Source organism: Fopius arisanus, unplaced genomic scaffold (assembly GCF_000806365.1).
Source record: "Fopius arisanus strain USDA-PBARC FA_bdor unplaced genomic scaffold, ASM80636v1 scaffold00011, whole genome shotgun sequence".
In the NCBI taxonomy this organism is placed as follows: Eukaryota; Metazoa; Arthropoda; class Insecta; order Hymenoptera; family Braconidae; genus Fopius; species Fopius arisanus.
In genome coordinates this window covers 1,566,839-1,581,214 of record NW_011887750.1, presented here as the reverse complement: position 1 = coordinate 1,581,214, position 14,376 = coordinate 1,566,839, and the positions used below count along the sequence as shown (strand labels likewise).

General features: G+C 37.3%; 2 protein-coding genes across 7 annotated transcripts in view; one reads left to right on the top strand and one right to left on the bottom strand.

Moving 5' to 3' along the window:
* The window catches only part of LOC105262914 (forkhead box P), a 138,872-nt gene that overhangs the window by 10,272 nt on the left and 114,224 nt on the right, over nucleotides 1-14,376 (top strand). The window lies entirely within an intron of this gene.
* Nucleotides 7,260-8,787, bottom strand: LOC105262913 (uncharacterized). 2 transcript variants are annotated; one of them, XM_011298793.1, is made up of 3 exons: nucleotides 8,596-8,787; nucleotides 7,735-7,880; nucleotides 7,260-7,525 (listed from the first exon to the last, which is right to left on the bottom strand). In XM_011298793.1, the coding sequence occupies exons 1-3, from the start codon at nucleotides 8,700-8,702 to the stop codon at nucleotides 7,374-7,376; spliced, it is 405 nt and encodes a 134-aa protein (XP_011297095.1). In that variant the 5' UTR covers nucleotides 8,703-8,787; the 3' UTR covers nucleotides 7,260-7,373. The 2 variants fall into 2 exon arrangements, 1 of the variants encoding a protein (XP_011297095.1); XR_891868.1 differs by having other exon boundaries at nucleotides 7,260-7,617; nucleotides 7,735-8,787.

The following is a 14,376-nucleotide window of genomic DNA, read 5'->3' as shown; positions in this document are numbered from 1 at the left end:
TTCTACTATCTGGATGAGTAATTCTCGGCACGTCATGCGTTCCCTATGTTTTAATTAAAATTCTTAGGTAAATTCCTAGGTATGTCGGATTTTTAAATGAATAGCAACGCAATAGAGACAAAATAATTGCAAGACAACCACGGAAGATTAATCGAGGGATCGTTATAATGCCGAAGTGTCATATTTATAATTACTGCCAGAATTCAAGTGGTGCAGTCGGTGGTAGTCACCGGTGTTCTCAGTTTCTTGTCTCTTACCGCTTGATTTACTATCGATTTCGGCCATTATGAATGTTTAGAGCCAGTCTCTTGGTTAGTAAAATTTATTAAAAGCATCAAAGGGAGGAGAGAGGTACCACACATAGACCAGGAGATGGGATTTTCACTCGTTTAAAACACACTCTTGAAATCCCTCCAACTCGTATATGCAATTCCAACTTGCAGTTTACTCTGACATGTTTAGAGGGAAAATAGCTCACGCGTAAATCTCAAGAGGTGAAACACGCGGGGCGAAAACTCAACTAAATACCCTCAACTTACATTTACCCATACTTGCGCGAAAAGATAAAAAATCTATGATAATAATTATATGTGGAGTGCAGGTGACATTTTGAATTAATTTATTTCCAATTAAACTCGAATTAAATTTATTTTATTGGTATTGTTTGTCACATTTTTTGGAGGGTATTTCAGTAAGGCGATACCTTGCGCAATTGTAATTTAGATCCGGGCGTTGGAAATTAACTGAGGGGCCATTAGCAGACCAATTTTCGTCGTTTCTCACTTATCGTATAACAAGTTACGTTATTTTTGTACTTAATATGTGGCGTTACCCCAATTATTTTGTGGTCTAGTGGCCGTGGGCGAGGCTCAATTGCAATTAATCGTTGGGAAATTATCAAAACATTTTGACATGAGATATTACCGATTAAATCAGCGTCCCACCGGAAAATCCTATTCGAAGAGTAGTTAATGGGTGTTATTACTATTTTATCAAGTCGAATTGTTTTTGACTGAGGATAAATGTTTCAGTGGAATAGTCCATTTATTTATTTGATTATTGAAACTCACTTCTCGTGATCGAGTACAGCCGCAGAATCGAATTGATGACGCGTTTAAAATTCATTCTTTTTTCATCTGTATTGAAACTAAATGGAAAGTTGGAGCTTTCCTCAGCTAAAGGGGTTGCAGAAGGAAATGATCAGCCACAGCATTGTTCCCGCGTTCGGTCGAACAATGCGACCTCAGCAGGGGACCGCCTTCGTTTGGAAAAGAGAACAAAAAATTTTTGCGGTCAACCTTACCCCGTCTTGCTCCTAAAAAATAAAAATTACGTTTTCTCTGGGTTAAAAAAAAAATACCCACTGTTCTGTGCTGGGGGTGGGTAAGAGGTTTAATGCTTAAATGTACTTTCATCACTCGAGGAATATGATTAGTATATCGTTATGGAATGGGGGTGGTTAAATTGAGTTTATTGAGCAGTTTTCGCGGCATTGCACACCCCTGTATCTTAAGGAGGTAAGAAAAAGCTCGTAAAAACAGACGAGTTTTGTGGTCCCCCCTCGGGCAAAATTACAAAATAATTCAACAATTGAGGAGATAATAATTTCAATTCGAGGTTAATTAATGTCGACAATTGGCACCGCGACTCTACGACTACATGAAAGAATAACTTTTTGTTAATAAATTAAAAAACACAGGTTTTCATTTTTATTTATGAACATGGATTTTTTTATTCAATATGAAATATTTTCATTTTTCGTATGGAATGAAGCAAAAAAAATTGATTAACTCGAACTATGAAACTGTTGTGAGATTTCAATTCAAATTGCGAGGAAATAATTGCTATTTAAGTCTGTACTATAGTTTTTCATTAGGAATTTTCCGCATTCTGTAGGCAAGGAAGAATACATTTAGAATTGAAAAATATTTTCCCTGTGCCCATTGACATTGAAATAAATTGAAAATCACTCATATAGTCAATTAAATAAAATCCCCATAATCCAGGGGATTTGTTAATACTCTCCTAAGACCTCATTCTAATGACACATTTAATTTCTGTTTCAGGTAAGACGACCCCCTCAATAACCCCCACAACTCGTCTACACCAGGTAATAAACGAGAAAAAATAATGCATCCCCTAAAATTTCACGGATATTGCATCAACCACTGAATTGTGGAATAAATACCCCACCGGCAGCTTCATAAATATGAAAATCCCAGTGAATGCGTGATAAAGCGGAAAAAAACGGGAAGAAGAATCACGGAGACGAGACACTAATCAATAAATAAATATGTACCTAGAATGCAATTGCTGGGAATTCGAAGAGATGAATAAGCCCACCTCTGTTTATTAATAATCAATGAATCCGTGGTATGTCTATTTCCATTAAAATTCTCTGGATGCACTTATCCCTTCAGAACTAACATGAAAATGAGGGAAAGGGGGATGAGTAAAATGGAGGAAAATACAAATGGAAAGAACAGAGGGGAAAGAAAAAAAAACCGCGGCAATTTACTCTTTTTCATGTGCAAAGAAAGAGAAAACGAAGGGGAGAGAAAGAAAAAGGGGTAGCATCGACAGATTGATCGACACCATCCCTTCCTCTCTCTCTCTCCACGTCTCGTAATCGTATTGAAAGTCCGAACTTTTCCCATTAAAATATACCTATATATACCAATAAAACATTTCATACAGAGGAAGTTCAACGCATTTAAAAGGTGCCTACGGGCCACAATACATACCTCTCTCTTTCTCTCGTACTCATTCCCTTCTGATAATAATAATGTGAACGCCAGTTAAATCGCTCGACCTTTATTGCCACCTTAAAGCAGTTAAGTTAATCCGAGTGTCTTGGAAAAAGAGAGAGGGTGAGATATATCTCAACTACCGATGGGAGATCGCTTTTTGGTGTATTTCCTAACGTAAGACAAAAACATTAGCATAAATCAGGAAACCGGGAGATGGGGGTGTGAGACTTTGCTGAGGGAGGGGATGTTTATTCCATTTGACTTTCCACTCTGGTGGGGGGTTTCTTTCGTTAATTAGTATCGTTGGGAAAACTTTTGCAAGTTTAAAGTTTTCGTGCAACTTTGGAAATTGGGATGCAATGCGGAACTGAAGAAAGGCTGACGAGCGCTTTTTTTTTCTCCTTTCTTGGGTTTTTTTCTTCTCAGTGTTTTACTTGGATTTTTGGGGGAAAGGTTTAATGTGTTTTTGTGAATGATAAGCTGTGAGCGAATCAAGTGTGGGATAGAGCAGGCACTTGGTGATTTTTCGTCAATGATTTTATTCTGGTGCAATTGTAAATAATTAATTCGAAACACTTCCCTTCGGAAGAAGGATAAAAATGATGATTTAGGGATTTGAGGGGTGGAACTGTCTCCAATGCTCATGATTGAGAGGATTATTAAAAAAATAAAAACAATCGTGATGATTTTTTTATGAAAATTATTTAGTCAATTGAATTCGCAAAAGCGGCTCGAACATTCTTGACCTAAAAAATGACGCAAAAAATCAGTCTTTGTGAATTGTCAATTTAAGACAATGATAAATTGATTTATCGCGATATATTATTTACTCGGTCCACAAAAAAAAAGTTGGAAGGCCGTTGAATAGTCGACTGCTGTGGACATGAATGGTCCACCGAAATCATTAAAATTGTCCCAAGGAAGAGCTTGAGAATATAAATCTTCCGCAATTTGTCTTCCCCCCCTTGCCCTCCTCGATTTTCATCAGAGATTTATGTAAGAGCGTTAGTATAATTGGCAGTATGAATTTCTTCAGTCCACAGACAACGACTGCCTCCTCAATATTGTATTTGTATTAGACCGTGCATTCCAACGATTGTTCAATATCCATTCAAGACATTTCAACCCATTCAATTGGCTCCTCCCCCCGCAAATCTCTTTTATTATACCTCATCTCGAATAAAAAGATTGAAATGGGGTAGACTTTAAAAACTTTCACTCGGTATTTTTTTCCTGAAAACAAAAAGTGAAAAAATACAATTGAATGCCATTCACTTGTTTAGTTCACTCACTTGAGAGTTAGAGTTGTTGTTTAATTTATTTAATGGGCGAAGTACTTTTGTTTTTTATTTTTTTTTTTTCGCCAGTTTATTTAATCGGTTATGAACTCGCTCTGTTTATTGTTTTCCAACTCACCCAATCCTCGAGTTTGCGTTTAAACCTTCGGTTATGCTGATGGTTTGGGTTCTCAGAGTTTTCAGGCAACGGATTACCTTATCTCCGGGCTCTCACTCGCGAAATACCTCTCTGGTAGTTCTCCTCTGTTCTGTACATAAAGCCTCCGAGGAGTCCTCTGGTCAAAACGAAAATCCAAGTTATGTATAAACCCGGGGTAACATAAACGATAATTCGAATCTAAATTCTATCAGCGAGGTATTTTATTTGGAAATTCTCATTTTATGGCGAATCTCACAATTTTTCTGGTGTTCTCCAAAGGTTCTCTGAATGTTCCCATGAGATTTAAGAAAATTAGAGAATATTCAAAATATCTGAAGAATTATTTAAAATAGAAGACTCAAATTATTTCTGACGTCACGTGATATTTCGTGCGATTTCTCAGGATTTTTGTCCATTTAATTTCATCACACGATTTTCAATCCGTACTTTCTAATCAACGACTTTTAACGACGATCTTTTAACGAGCATTAGTTTCTTTTCCGCCTGACCTTTGACCCAAGAATCTGTCCTACTATGATAAAAGACCCCAGACCTACTTTTTTGGTGAAAATAAAGATTTTAAGTATAAATCTCTCAGAAATTTTATTTGTCATTAATTTCCAGTTAATATCAAAATATTTATAAACTAGTAAATTTTATATCACTTAAAGACCTCGAGTCTAGATCGTCGTCTATATACGCGTCAGGAATTGTTCCTTCAAAAATTCGAAATCTATTTATGAACGATTAAAGAGCCAATTAATTTCCAGGTTTGCCATATTCCTCATTATCAAAGCATTATTTATATATTTTATGCACAGGTCACCTTAAAGAGTTAACAGTCTTGTTTTTCTCATTCTCATTCTCATTTCCATTACCCGAGATGATGCATAAGTTCGCATTCACTCGGATCCATGCTTAATGAAGAATTGTCGCAAGCAGTGAAACACCCTTGCGAAAAGAAAGAGACAGACAACACCGAAATGGAAGTGAAAATATTATCCAGTAGACAGTGGTGGTATGGGGTGAAAAAGATGAGGCAAGAATTTTCCACGAGTAACAGAGTGAGACGAAATCAGAGAGACTGGATTTATTTCCAAGTGGGACGGAGTGACGTGGAAGGGTTGCCTCCGGGCGACTTAATGCAATTAACATGATATTAGAGACGTTACAATGTCGAATCGTTTTTCTGCAAATTACAGCATGAAATATGAACTGAAAAAAATCATCAAAGCAACAGAGTTACTCTCCACTATTCTAACTGTTTAACTGTACAATTTACAAAACTTTCAGTAATTCAAAATTCTCGATTCACTGCACTGAAAAAAAAAATGTAATTACATTTGATGATCAATTATAATGATGAGTCTGAAAATTCAACTGTATTTTTTAGTTGACACTGCCATTTGACCTGAATGTGAGGATTAATTTCTGTCATGTCTTTAACTGTCAATTTGATAACAATAATAATTTTTTGTGAATAGTTATGATTTTTCATAAACATCCTTACCAGAATTATCGAATATAAATGGTAATTACGATCGGAATGAGGATGAATAAAGAGCAACGCGGCTGCAAGTGAGGAGCAACATAACAGAATACGACAGTTGCTTTACGGATGACTCAAGCGTTCGTCACTTCGTAGAATGTACTTCGGGTTATAATAATGTGTACTTGCGTGATGTGTGCAGCGTGAACACGAGCCGTTTGTCATCATCACGAGTCCGTCTTTCTCCGGTTCTGCACGCGCCCTTTTTCCCATCAACTCCCAAGTCTTTGTCTCCGGATATATCTGTTTGTTTCCCTCGTCTCGCTCCTCAATCCTCCGTGATCTTCTCTTACCAGTTCTTCTGGTTCTAACACATATGGTTTTCATGGATTTTTTTTCTCTTACAGTTTAAAAATCCAAGCGTCAATTACAACGAAATTGTTGAATGCCTTTAAAACCCAGAATTATAATTAATCCGAAGGAATAATTAGACGGTAAATTCTATATTTTAGAAGTCTTTGTCTCCGGATGTATCTGTTTTTCTTGGTCTCTCTTTATTGGTTTTTCCTTTTTCATTGGGTTATTTTACACACTTGGGTCTCTGGCTCTACGCACTCGTGTGTACGTGACAAATGAGGAAAAAAGTGGGAAAAAAGTATTCCAAGGAATAAGAAGGCGCGTGCTTCATTAACATTGAGATAGATAAATAACGTTGATTGACATCATCAGATGCATGAACAACAGATTTATATGCGATATTTCTGCCCTTTCTATCAATAAACGACTATTAACTCTTGGGACTATGAATGATTGTTTTTACCTTTTTTATAGTACTTACCTTATTTCATTGTGACGATTCATTTGGCTCTTTCGAAATTGGTGATATCGCTGATCTCACATGTTCATGTTGATAGGCTTAATCAGACGAAAACGTAAATACGCAGACGATTTTAATCGAATAACAATCGATTTTACTTGAGGATCTTCAATGGGCCTATAACTGTGCTCATATAACGCCCTCGTTCCTTTTTTCCTCGCCGTTCTTCCCCGGACGTGTAGTGATTACGCAAGATTTAATGATTCTTTTATCTATATAGAGGAATTTTTTCTGACGTTTGTAATCAGTAGTTATCAAAACACTTTTTTCTAATCAACTGACTGGGTGATTTGTCGAATATTAAACGGGATAATTATAACAAAGCCAGATTTTTTTATTGGAGCGGTTTTAATAATTGATTTTTAATAATTCAGTTGGTAATTGATTTTAAGGAAATTGCTGATTAAAAGACGAAAGTGATTAAAAGAAATTCATTATAGAAATATGAATTCATTGGATGGATTTGAAAAATGTTATATTCTGATTTTTCCTTTCGATTTTATCGTCGCTCTTTATTTTTTTTTTGTTCAGGCGTTTATGGCGAAATAAGTTTCCTCATTGTTGTGGTTACAGCAAATAGCTATTTAAAATGATTGTTTTTGTGTCATAATTCCGTTTTAAAGTTCGATAACGAAATAAATTGAACTTCCCGTTGCCATTAATTGGGCAATTACTTCATAGTACATATTGCAATTTCTGTCTAAGCGATACGGTATTTATTTTTTTTCATAAAATAGTTCGTTACAGGCAAAATGGATAAATCATCACTAACTCTAGAGTATCTCCTCTCTGCCTTCCATATCGTTTTTCCATTTTCAATTCAGCAATTGTCACAAATTGTCCTCAATCTTTTTACCCTTTCATCATTATTTCGTAGAGAAAAAATACAATCGCGTGTCTGTTCTCTACGTAAACCGTCTTCATGTACGATTGTGTCTTTCATGTTGTCACTATTTGTCCGATAATCCAATTCTGCAACAAACAAAATCTTGATACATCAATGAATTATAATTATAAAAAAAAAAATTTGCCCAGGTTAAACTGGCGAAAAAGTGTCGTCACATCTGAAATTAAAAAAAAAGTGGGAGTTAGCACCCTGAAACTGAAATAAATAATGCAATAATCCCTTTTGTTCATTCATTCATTCAAAAATATCTAAACGATGTAAGATGGTGAAATACCGATAATTGTCGTCTGACTCTGTTCATTAACCCTGTGGGGCCTTGTTTCGGGTCCGACGTGACTAGGGGTTGTGCCACCCTGGCCCTTCCCCATCATGTCTCGGTAGTCTCTAGTCTCCGACTCAGCCAACACTTTTCCTGCTTCACTGGTAACAAAGTGTCGCGTTATTAGTGAGAAAAGTGTGGAAAAAACGTGATGAGTGGCGGTAGTGAGGCGTGTGAGGAGAATGCGTGTGAGAGGATTGTGTTGGGTGAGGTGAGGACACGACTCGGCTTGGTTAAACAGTCTATCGAATGTGGGCAAGTGGGGTGGACGAGGTGGGCAGGGAGGTGAAGAGAAATCCGCGGACGAAACGCGTAAACAGAGAGTCAACATGTAAACAGGCCACTCGCGAGACAAACAACGTGGGGGCCGACGGTTGCCTGCCCGCCGGGGAATAAATTTTTTTTTTCTCTCCCTCTCTCTCCCACAATCTTCACACACGACTATTTCCTCTCAGTTACTCTCCGGCAATGTCTCGTTCAATTCTGTTTTCCATACACAAGTTTAACACAAAACGCCCAACACCCATGTATCCAATACCGCGTTCAGCTGACATATAAATAAACAACCCATTAAAAAATCAATTTTCACCGTTGCCAGTGAATTATTAGTCGTCCATAAATTTTCGCATTTTCCCAGTGGTAAACTCCGTGCAATTGCACTTGTGATTACTCGGTTGGTTTATTTTTGCGCGCTATTGTTGTTGTTTTGCGCATACTTTTTTTTTTTCTCCTCTTGTCTCAACTTGTGATGTTTGCTCTTGGTATGTTTGTTTCGTGCTAGTGCTGGTGGAATATTGATGGGTAAAAAGGAATTACCAGTTCCAAGTGCAGTGTCGAGTTTTTAATATATTTTTTATTCTCTTTGTGTGTTCTGTGATTTTATTCACGTGTTTTATTTTTGTGGTGAGTGCACTGGGGGTCATAGGGAAAAACCGAGGTGACGAAGGGGAGAAGAGAATATCGACGTCACCGCACGCCACGCGGTTCAACAGGTGCGGCGCGTCGCGTCATCGCGCAAGACGTATGTAAATTCATTTTTCTTTTTACCTCTGGTTTTGTCTCAATTTTCTGTTTTATTTACGATTTTTGATTGTTCCTATTCGGTTTGCGGCTTTCGTCATCGTGTCAGTTGTGCTATTTTGTTCTATTCTGTTCTGTTAACGTTTGAAAGACGGTGGAAATTCAACGGGCATTTTCTCAAATGGCATATCATTTACAAAGACCAGTGGTTTTCCGCAAAATTTGGCACTCCATATTATATCATTTGAATTTTGTTCAAGCTCAGGGTATCTCTGAACTCCACTAATTTTAAATGTCGAAAGCGTGAATAAGAGCACGTGTTGACGCACGTGTCTGACGAACTCAATTGATCGACCTTCGAATGTATATAAGAGACAACGACCGCTTGATCCGAAAGTATATCTTTATCCCTTTTTCCCCCCATCGTGGACTGACTGATAACAAAACGCGGGTAAACGAAATGCCATTTGATATGGTAACGCTGTACATAAATAATTTTAATTCAACACTTTTTCTCACTCTCTGACAGTCGCATTAACTATTTATAGAGCCCGTCAACATCAGTGAGAAATGTAACGGGGAAAACCGAGACTTGCGCGGATTCACATCTATGTAAAACTGTCCATATGAGGAAGTTCCTCAAGTATGAAAAAGAAGGATAAAAAAGTCGAAACGCTCAGGAGAAAATTAACGTCATTCGTGGGTATAGGTCAGATATGGAGAATTCAATAATACAATGGAGGTTGGAAGTTGATATTTGCTGCGGGGGATTAAATAAAATTGAATTCGCCGGATATTACAATTGCCCATTGCCGGGAGAGTAAATAACAAACTGCAAACAAGGCGATATCCCGGGAATAATGCTTCGACCGGCGTGAAGATTGCAATGAAATGGCTGATTATTTTATGTGCGTGTGCGATGATTGAGTTGACTTCGATTAAAGTAACTATTGTTTACAATTGTCTTTTTTTGTGTGAAAAATTAAAATTATATTGCCGAGGTAAATCAACGCGAGATTGATTGTGAAAGGATGTACTTTCTGGTACATCGATACTATAGATTTTTTTCATGGCGTCGGTAATTTCATATGCTCATATAATAGATGATATAAACGAAATCTGAGAGGCCACACATTAGTCGAGTACCGAGAAATATGCATCCGATCATATTATCATTCAATCGTTGCGCTTGCTTATCCCAACGGTATTGTTGACTGAACAATTATTTATTCTCGTCTTCAATCGATTACAAAACAAGAAACCGTTTTGCTAAAAACAAATATATAGGGGAGACAGGGGCACAACGGAAACCTTAAGAAAAAAAACAATTTTTTCTCGAGAAAATACGCGTGAGCATTTTCAAATGACTCGTCATATTACCACAAGAAGGGATAAAGCTGTCGATGAAAATATTTTGTAGGACGGGTAGGGATGAAACGAACACCCTCTAAATTGATTTGAATGTCCATTAGATTTCGTAATTCGACATATATTTCCTAATGGAAAAATTGAAACTGTGGCGGCTTAATTTTCTTTATCCAGGCGCGATTTGGGCATCCGTATCCTCTACTACTACTACTATTTTCTTAAGACTTGTCGTTAGGACTTGAGTCCGTGATTATAAAATTCTTAAAGACATTAAGCCGCTTGGCATGTTCAACGATTTGACGAATTGAAGTGATATGCTATCACTGTGATTAAAATCGTGGGATTTAATTTTAAATTGAGTTGATGATTAACCACTAGGCTAGCGATTTATACTACTGGTCTACTGATAGTTTGGCATTGACTACTGTGACATTGACTTCGTGTCTCTCCGGTTGACCTTGAAGCGAATTCGGATAGTTACGACTTCACTCGAATCTCCCTCGGGTCTCGACCTTGAGTGATTTAAGAACACGTCATCTGAACTTCTGAGTATTTCCGGCATTACAATGTATGACGCCGGAAATGAATAGAATTAATTTTATTCATGCACGCTTTTATAATCATTCAATTTTTCATTTGCCATTACCGCTGTATCGGGTTCGACATCACCGCACGTTTCCTTCCGTTCATTAGTTCATTTAAAATCATTCATGGTAGTGAAAGATGATATTTATTTATAAATATCTACTTTACCCAACAGGAATTATGATTATGCTATCTTAGTGGGGTGTAATCGTTTTTTTTTTCTTCGATTTCTTGTGGCGGTAATGAGGTCCGTCCATTAATGCGACTGCGGGTGAATTAATTTGAAGAGTACGCGCTTTTAATGGATAACCACCATAAGCAATTAAGATTGAATGAGAATGATTTGAAATGACTCATTTCAAATTTTTATTCTTTAACACTTTTTGCTCGCTTTTTCCTTTTTTTCACTTGAAAATATCGTACAAATTATTTCATAAATATTGCTATTTTAATGAACTATACGATAAGGTGACGATGATTTGATGAAATTCTCTCGGCCTTGTCATTTTAGAAATAGTTGTAGAAAGATGGAAAAATAGAATCTTTTGATACTTCTATATTTTCCCATTTGACTAGAATTATTTTCGGATGTTTTTTTTTACCAGCACGTATGACATTTGCGTGACATTTTTACATGGGAGTTTTCATTACAAGGGAATGAGTTTTCCAATGAAAGTTCCTTACTCTGGGGAATTTAACGCCGAGGAAAAAATAATCCGGTTTGCAGTGAGATAAAATGTGTACAAAAAATTGTAAAAAACTGGGGAGTCCCAGTAGGAAGGTGCAAATTAGATTATTTGCATTCTCATGGATTCGAGGCAACTGGTGCTTCCACGTGTTGAAAAAAGATTGGATGTAACATTACCCAAAAATTACGTTACATTTTTATTATAGAATTACTAAAAAAATTGGTGATTTTTGGATTCAGTTTTGCTGTTCTGATTACCTATTGGAATTGCGAGTATAGCGGGATCCAAAAATGAAACAATTAAAATGTTTATCAGGTTTTTAAGTTAATTAATCAATTGACCTGTCTTCATTCAGACATTAACGGTTAAGCGCTGTGTACATGTTCAATTACCTGCAGAGGAGGATTTCCTGTTTAGGAAGACGATTTCATGAGCTATGTTGAGTGGGCCGGATCTTCTAAGTTGTAGAACTACGTAAATGACTTCCTCTTCTCTCTCTCCTTTCAGTTGTATCCCTAACATTCTGCAAGCAAAACCCACCCACGGATCTCACGTTATTATTCTGTTTACACAAAACAAAATTATCGGGCAGAGAGAATGCGTAACGGATACTCGAGAAACAATAGGTGTGAAAACAACGTTTTTTTTTTGACTGGGGAATTGTTATTTATGAAATGGCCAGACGAAAGTTTCGTTCCGGGATTATTGCAATATCTTTCGGTAGAAGAAAACAAACAGCTGTTATGAAGCGAGAGAATCATGAGAATGAGTGGCAAGTGGCAGTGGAAAAATCCCGTGTTAGCAAGACATTCTACTTTTATTCTCAAAAAATATCGGGTGTAAGAAACATTGAAGGACAAGAGAGTAAAAGATAAAAAATTCTCTTTGCAATTCCATGAATCAATTTTGCCAAATCATATACCCATCTTTCCAAGGATTTTATAATTTCGAAAAAAAATTATTTTATTAAATATTTTCCCTCGACGAATAAAACCTCTGAAAAATGCTGTCACTTATCCAATACATTAAATTTTCCAGTATTACAGTAAAGCTCCCCGAATCACCAAAAATCGAAGAAATCGAATTCATCAATAACTCAGTACTTTGATCCCTAGAATCGGCTTTCCAACCGCGCCCCTGCATAATACGTGTGACCATCATGAGCCGAGCATTGAGCATATCGTAAGACATCCTAAATCATTGAAGGGAAGCCCTTCCTGGGAAGAGGCGACCATACATTATCCAAGTCCTAATACGGCCGTACGTGCGTGGTACCATCCGTTTCTCAGTCATGCCCTCAACCCTTTCTCAGCACCTCCCCGTCTCAACCCCTTCAAGATCCGACGATACGCAACACAACCCTTCCTCAAAGACACTTATTTCCGGTACAAGAAAATATCACTCCTCTCTCTCTCCCTTCTATCTCCACACCCATCATTTACCCAATCGTTCAATATATTCAATAATATTCATTAGTCTTTTTCATCATCGTGATTTATTAATAATTAATTCGATTACACGGAATTATCTGAATTTGCACAATAATCGGGGGAATTGGAATTTGAACGGAGGGAAAAAGGGTTGGAGGGCGTGTAACTCTGCGCTATCTTTCTGTACTTCCGTTGGAGAGGGTGATGGAGGGGTGGGTTTTCTAAGGGTAGGAGGATAGAAGGAAAATGCTGGGGTTGATCACGTCGGTGGGTAGAAAACGCTTGAGGGCAATGGGTAGGGGTATAGTCCGAGTGGTAAAGGGCACTGAGAAGTATACGAGGAAGAGACACAGGAGTCAAAAGAGAATCCTGCGTTTTCATGATTTTAGCTCGAGCTAATTGTTATGCATGGCGCGGCATCTCAGTACCTTTTAGCCTTTAAACTCAGTTCTCCTCATGCCACTGAGCGTTTTGACCCTTTTTCAGTCGCTGTGGGATACGGAAAATCTTTTGTGGGATTGAGCCCAGTTGGGGGGATGCATGATTATTTTAACTGGATGGAGATGAAATAATTTGGTGTTAGGGGCGTTTTTTGGGTGCTTTTGAGGTAATTGGACCGGTATTTCAGAAGGTCATGGTCGGTATTCCCTGATGTTGATCATAAAGGGCATGGGATTGTCGGATGAATTTAGGGCGAGATGGGATGAGAGAATTTTATTCTCATAGAAATTATTATTTGTAGAAATTAATGAAAATTTATTTTAAAGCAGTTGTTGGTTTTTTTTCCATTAAATTGGAATGTTTTCTTAATTTTAATGAAATATTTGGAAAAGAGTATTTCCGGCAAGTACAAAATATGTTGACTGAATACTTCACTCGAGAAGCTTGAAAAGGCAGAAATGAGCATCCGGTAGAAGGGTTCAAGCTGTGTCCGGTCAGGAAATAACTTTCTTAGGTACTTACTGCTTCATCTCCTCCAACACTTCTCAACCCTTTCCAAGCTCTTCTTCCTTCAATCATCTGGCATTCTCCATCACATCCTGTGTCTTTTCCTCTTGACTTTCCCCGACGAAAAACTACCCCCCCAATCATTCAACCTCCAATAAATTAAACTAAATCACTCAACCCATCAATCCTGAAATTTCAATTCATCTAATTCATATAAAAATTTAAATATTCCTTCAATTTCCAAAAGACTATACGACAAATTTTCATTAGCAGAATTAGCATTGAGATTGAATAAAAAATTGGAGTGGATAAAAATTTACTTTCTACAATCGATGATTTTTCTTTTCATCGATAAATTAGCATATAGAGTAAATCAATGCTACTTTGTGTGAAAAATCTTGTGGATGTTTAGATTAGAGAGACAAGGGTAGCCTATATACGCACAGATGTGTTGTGATATGGTCACTAGCGCGTGCAAAGCGCGTCTATTTTACGTTGCATCGCGTGCTTCGCTAGCGTTCCACCTTTCTCCACCCCACCCCAACCCACCCCACCCC